General features: G+C 43.1%; 1 protein-coding gene across 4 annotated transcripts in view; it reads right to left on the bottom strand.

The window, feature by feature from the left end:
* The window catches only part of ep300a (EP300 lysine acetyltransferase a), a 34,655-nt gene extending 33,023 nt beyond the window's left edge, over positions 1-1,632 (bottom strand). For all 4 annotated transcript variants that reach the window (XM_030339617.1, XM_030339615.1, XM_030339616.1 and 1 more), the window contains exon 1: positions 1,097-1,632. In XM_030339617.1, the coding sequence (XP_030195477.1) occupies positions 1,097-1,190 (94 nt within the window). In that variant the 5' untranslated portion in view covers positions 1,191-1,632. The remainder of the gene's footprint in view (positions 1-1,096) is intronic.
* Between the last annotated feature and the right edge of the window lie 5,459 nt (positions 1,633-7,091).

Consider the following 7,091-nt stretch of genomic DNA (forward strand, 5'->3'; position numbering starts at 1 on the left):
AATCTGCGCACTTCATGCTGACAATATCGTTAAAACAAAGAAAAGGCTCAATACAAATCATCACTGCCATCATGCTTTCACAGGCTGCCTACATTTCATTGCTAGAAGAGAAAACCCATAAGGGGCGTGACTGTGACGAATCACATTAAAGACATAAATTAATGACAGCAATTTAGGAGTCGTTTCATGAGGCCAAATGCCAACGTAGGCTTATTGCAAATCTAAATCAACACATGTAATTAACTTCACTTAGTGGTCAACGAGTAAAATATCACGGAAAGACTGGACAATGTTGTCTTCAAAGACGTTTAACAGCTCAGTTTATAACTAATAACTTCGCCAGGCGCAGCTGGGTAAATCCATAAGTGGTGAAATCAAGGGAACAATTTCATATTTGGACGGACCGATATTGACTGGCGGTTTACTACTTATTGGGATTGACAAGACATGGCGCTGTCCCTGCGCCCTAGTTCTGTTAACAGCCCACTACTTCGTGTACTACTGCACGCCATCTACAGAAAAAAACTAACAATGGCAATTTGAGCATAACAATCATTCCGACCAATGGGCCTAAATTTAGCCCATCCGAAATGTTAGCGGAGTTGGCTACCTCAGGTTTAGCTCATACCGACGTTTGTTGTTAAAGGGTCCGACTTTTAACAAGGCGAAAATAATTCGCTGTGAACTTAATGCGTCAATATGACTTGATTTCGCTGTTGGCCGTCATCATACATTTCATCCAGCTGCTATTAGTAAATATTTACGCGAGCACAATTTCAAAACTTTACAAGTTAGCTGGTTGTTTGGCTAATTAGCACCCTGGCTAAACTAGCCATTAGACATGGGACCGTCAATCCGAGCCCTCATTCGTATCCAACTAGCGCCTAGCTAACAGCGCTAGCTAGCGCTGCTGAAATGACTGGCTAGCATCGGATCTCTTCACGTCCGACACACGTACGCTACATGCTAACGTTACCCAGCTACGACAAAACACCGAGTAGTAATCCATCCCTCAGATTTCCAAGTAGTCAGTGGTCGTTGGAAATATTAAACAGTGAAAAAACGGACACACAAATAATGTATTAAAAATATTTACCGTTTCCATCGCTGGCGGAGGCAGAAAGTGCCGGAGAGGAGAGTTTAGGCCTCTTGGCTGAAGGCGGGCCAGAGTCCAGAACGTTCTCGGCCATATTTTTTCGAAATAAAAATATATAAAGTATCCACAATTGCAGACGTTTTCACGTCTTTAGATCGTAGCTCCTTTTCGTTTCCACAATTGCGACTTTTCCCCCTCCTTTTGGGGGGACTAAGGGGGGGAAAGTCCCGTGTACAAATTACTCCCCTTTCCTAGGTTCGCCTCTCGATTTCAGCCTGAGCGTATCAACCCCCCTCCCTCCCTGGTCGGATTTTTTGTTCTTTATAAATTTCTGCGAGCTGAGGAGGAGGGGGTCGGTGAAAGTAAGAGGGAGACACACGTAGCGGCTTCCCTCTAAACTTATACAGGCCCTTCGAATGTAAATAAACTGTCCCAACGTGTCTCTCCCATGATTGCATCCGTCGTTTCAGCCTCCGTGAGCGGAGTCAATGTGAAAATAATGTCGGGCGAGAAAAGGCTGGTTTGACTGCGAAGTGATGGTGTGCTGCTGGTGGTAGCGGGTGAAGATGCAAAAAAAAAATAAAGCATTCAAATGTGCAGCTGGAATGGTGGATGCAAAAAAACGCACATTCACCAGTCGAATTGTAAACAATGTTAATAACAGAATATTTACGAGTTAACGAAGAACAATTCAAAAGCGAACATGTATTCGCTACACACACATGAAACAAACTGGAACAAGTTCCTTGTTGAATTGAATCTTGCATTCCAACTGCTGCTTAATAACCAATATTACAATAATTACACTTCTCCTGCTGTCGAGATTAAACAGGAACTTTGTCACCAGTGGATCTGAAATGTAATGTCATGTCAATACCAGAAACAGACATTCCTTTACTTGAAAGATCTTCTCAATGCAGGTCTATGTTGCTGCAAATGTTGGTATAATCTTCCACAACTATGATCGTTTTAAAAATGTGTTTATTAGTTATTAGGCCTATGTGTTTACCCTTGCCCACATCATACAGTGATGCATTCTTATTCAAGAGTGATACGATTTAGTCGTTGTGGGGTGTTATTCTAGATAAAGGTTGTAGAATACATAGGCCCTAGACCTCTGAGGGCAAAACCTGAAATGGAATTAAGTCTATTCAAATGTCACATTGTCCAATGGGTAAAAGGACAATTTTCAAATTGAATATGGTTATTATGCTCTTGAGTCACATCATGAACATGGTCAGCTGGTCTAAAGCTTATTCCAAGGGCCAATAAGGTTTGCATTTGCATTCTGCGTTCAAATGTCTACTACTCATGGATTATTCATTATTCTAAAAAAAATCTATATTCGTAATCATTATTACAGTCCGATACTACTTCAGTGACACCTAAATGTATCTTTGTTCGGAGGGCAATTTTCCCTTGGAAATATAAAATATGAAAAGTGTAACAACAGCCTTCGCAAAGGATTTTCTGCCCCACTGCATTACTTTTAATAAGCAGTGTCATGCTGAGCTGTATTCTAATTTATAATTAAATAATAAGCTCATTTTATTTTTTTGAAAACCAATGGCTGCATTAAGAAATGTCTAAAAAGGTTTTAGTTATTCCCTCAACACACTGGGGTTTCTTGCTTTGAGAAGATGAAGGAAAAAAAAAGTAGCCATTTTATGATTAAAATATCATCACATTGCTTTGATTACATATTTTATTTACCTTCAATTTTGTAATACTGTACACACAGATACATAGCATGTACAACAAATGTTTTTATTTCTTTACCGCCTTCAGCAAAATACTGAGCTGAAAATTCTGAAAAGAATATGAGAATATATTTTCTGGCAGTGTTCGGTTCCCGTATGGCTCTGGGGTAAGAGCTGTTTGTGAGTGGATGGACCTGAAGCATCTACCAGAGTATAGCAGGTAAAACAAATGGCGTCCAGGATGGGATGGTTCTTTCAGTATGTTGGCTACTCTACTGAGGCTGCGAGAGCTGAATAAGTCCTCTAAAGATGGCATTGAGCAGCCAATGATCTTCTGGGAGGTATTGATGACCCTCTGAAGGGCTCTCCTGGCGGAGCAGCTGGGAAACCCTGCAGGGATACAGTGCGCCTGCATACTCTGGAGCAGCGGTAGAAGGACACCAGCAGCTTTTCCTGCAGATTAGTTTCCCTGAGGGTCCGTCCTCGTGTTAATTGTCCAGGAGAGATCTTCAGTACTGTCCAGGAGAGATCTTAGTCCAGGAGAGATCTTTAGTAATGTGCATCCCAGAAACCTAGAGGCAGGGACCCTTTCCCCACACGCTTTCTGCCTGTTTTTCCAGAAGTCTATTATGAGTAATTTTGTTTTTGAGGAGCTCAAGAGGATCCCGTTCTCTGAACACCACGCTGTCAGTCTATGGACTTCATCCCTGTGGGCTTTCTAGTCTCGTCCTGAGATAAGTCCAACCACAGTTTTGTGATTCACAAACTCAATGGTGTTGGTGGAATGGGTGGGGCCACAGCCATGGGTGTAGAGGATAGGGCTCAACACACAACCCTAACAGTATGGGGAGGTTTGGTCCTTGATCCAGTGGAAGATGGGTTGGGAGAGTCCTGAGTCAGTAAGTATAGTAACCATTCTCCCCAGGATGACGGTGTTAAAGGCAGAGCTAAAGTCAATTAAAAGTATCCTCACAAGGGGGGGGGCTTTGATGCAGGACCAGCCCCTTCTAAGCGTTTCATGATGACCGGTGTCATTGCTACTAAACGGTAGTCGTTTATGTGGCTGATGACAGTCATTTGTGGCAGACTTCAATCAAGGGTACGGTGCACTTTGACACGGAATGGGGATGATCTTTGTGAAGACCTCAGAGAACTGGTTTTCGAATTCCTTGAGTACCCTTCCGGTCATACCATCAGGGCAGGCATCTTTCCTCGGATCCACCGCTCTAGCAAACGCCTCACATCCTGCTCCTGCACAGGGAGGATGTGGCTGTAAGGGGCTGGTGAAGGTGTACTTGGTAAAAAAACTCTGACGTTTCTGTTCTAGCAAGGACGTCGCCGTTGAAAGTTGTGCGGTTGCTTGTCTTGTATTTGGTGATGTGCTGGATACCCTGCTACCCTGCCACATTATAAATATATTATGTGTTATGTTATGTAAATGTTATGTTAAGGCAACCCCCCAGCTGGGTCACCTTGGTGAGGGTGTCTGATGTTGAAAGACCCGAATCACCCAATATCCAGAAACACCGAAAGCCCCAGGTTACATCACATATTATGTGTCCCAGCACATCTGTAGGATGAATCTATCATCTACAAAGCTTGCCTTGCCAGTAGTGCGTGAGCCAGATTGTAGTAACCAAAACAAAGAAGGGGGTGGAACGCTGTCTCTATGCTATGACAGCTTTCATAGTTAGCTTTGCTTCCGTCTCTCGACATTGCTTCCGGCCATGTCGAGAGACACCATGTCACGCTATACAATGAACCATAGGGCCACCAAGTACACCAGCTGCACTACCCAGAGAGAGACCATGAACCCGAGCCCCAAATGGCCCTCAAAAGCCTACAACCTCCAACAGTTGAGTTCTCCATGTGGAAGCCCAGCTGGATGAAGATACAGGAGGTGGACGAAGGAGCCAGGTTACCCTCTGGCATGTGCCCCAGTGGAGTACAATGTGTATTGAGTTACCAACCATTGGAGGTGTGCTGAAGCAGTTTGGATTCCCAAGGAAGAGAACTCTTGGAACAATTCTTGGTCAGTTCAGAACCATCTCACTGCGAAGTATAGAACGCAAGATAGGTCTTTAGTATCGTGTCACAATGAGTGTGAGATCCCTCGAGCGCCTGGCTGTTTGGAACACACTGGTTCACACAACTCATCAGGTCGGCAAGCAAAGACAAGGGACTACCGACATTGTTGTGGCTTGACCTTGCAAAAATGTATGGATCTATACCACACAAACTCATTGTGGTTGCCCTACATCTACATCACATTCCCAGCTAAATCAAGGACCTTTTTCTGGACTATTACGGTGACTTGAGGCTTAAAGTCAATGCTGGGTCTGGCACATCGAACTGGCAACGGCTTGAGAAAAGCATAGTAACAGACAGCATTATCTCGGGTCATCCTTTTCAGCCTTGCCATGAACATGGTTGGAGGTCAGAGGAAGAATGCAGGGGCCCTTTTATCAAGACTGGAGTGTGACAGCCCCCAATAACACTATTAATGGACTATTTGACTGTCACAACAACATCTGTCCCGGGCAGCACCAGGATACTCCAAGGCCTAGAGAGGCTCATCAACTGGGCAAAGATTTAAAGAAACAAAATCACAAGTTCTGATCCTCACTCTCAGGAGCCTCCATCTCACCAGAGCCTTGGGAAGAATCTTTGAGTGAAGCCTTAATGATGAGCTTAAATCCAGAAACCAGAAGCTCCAGGCCTGGCCACCAAGTTGAACAAAACCGGCCTGCCGGGGAGGTTCAAGTACAACCCCGGATCCTGTGACCTCTGCTTGTGTATGTAGTGCCTATAAAGGCAGTCAAGTCCCAGAGTAGGAAGATGAGCATCTACTTGTGAGGATGGCTAGGCTTACCTCGCAGTCTGAGCAGTACTGCTCTGTATGGCACCAGTTAAATCCTGCAACTTCCGATCAGTAACCTCAATGAAGAGTTCATTATATTAAAGACACAGGAAGCTCTCCAGTGCATAGAATCCAGGGATCCAAAAGTGGCAACCTCCGGCATTAAGGTTCAAACGGGCAGGAAATGGGGCGCAGCCATATGGCTGGAGCCATTCAGTCATGGCTGAGACAGAATGCAGTGTGGTCAGGAGCAACAGGTCGTGCAGGCACAGGCTAATTCCAATGAACCAGAATCTATGGGAAAGACCGCCTGGTCCCTGGCAAGCAGATTTCTGAAAGTGTAAGGTTATTGGTCCAAGCTGTCTAGGATGTCCTACCAAGTCTAGAAAACCTTCACGTCTTGGGCAAAGAAATAGACAAGGATCATACCATTTAGCAAGAAGCGAGGGGCTGGGATGCGCGCTGCGCTCAAGGGTCTGTAAATGCAATGAAAACAGTCGGCTAAAGCAATTTATTGATATGAGAAAATGTAAATTTTATTTCAGTACAAGGATGTATTGAATAATTTAAGTGGTATATAGGCCTACACATATGAATCATAAGTAAAAACGGGTTACATTTGGCTGAATTATAAAAGGTATAAGTGGTGATATGAAGAGCTGTTTTGGAGCCGATGGAGCCACCTCTTGTTGGTGAGCTGATCCAAATGATCCGGCTCACTAATACGAGTTAGATTACCATGGTCAAACTATTTTTTGACAAACCAAAGTAATAACAGTAATAACAATATCAACAATGTATTTTATATATTTCATATTTCAATTTTCAATTTTTATGAAAACACATTTTACGCCCTATTTACTCCTTCATTATAACTCCTACTTACTTTGTGTAAATGTGTTCAAGCAGTGGTTCCCATCACTTGACTTTTGGTGTCCAACTCAATTGTCATCAAGACCTTTCGCGGACCACCTCATGTGCAAACGTTAAAAAAATACATACACATGCAGTGACTGAGTAAAGAATGGCAGCGCCCCCTTAATACACAATTACTACCTCCAGAAAGCCATGGCCAGTGGGAAAGAGGAAAGGAAAAGTCATGAACGCTGCTAATGCCAACTCCCAGTGTGTTTTTAAGCAAACACAAATTAACACAAAATATCAATGGTAACCATTACAATGTAAATCATATGATGGAATGGGCAAAGCGAAACTATTTCTGAAATAGCAAGCGATGATACTATTTACTTAACATATTAATTATACATTATAATATACGTTAAAATAAATGGATTTTCAATAATCTACATAATTTTTTCAAATATTTTAAATGTGTCTATTTCAAGCACACATATCCCCCGTGTATAATTCAAGAAGAAAATCCCATCTAGCATACCATCAAGGTTGGAAAACAGTGCTGGGTCCCGTGCATTCC

Source organism: Gadus morhua, chromosome 18 (assembly GCF_902167405.1).
Source record: "Gadus morhua chromosome 18, gadMor3.0, whole genome shotgun sequence".
Taxonomy (NCBI): Eukaryota; Metazoa; Chordata; class Actinopteri; order Gadiformes; family Gadidae; genus Gadus; species Gadus morhua.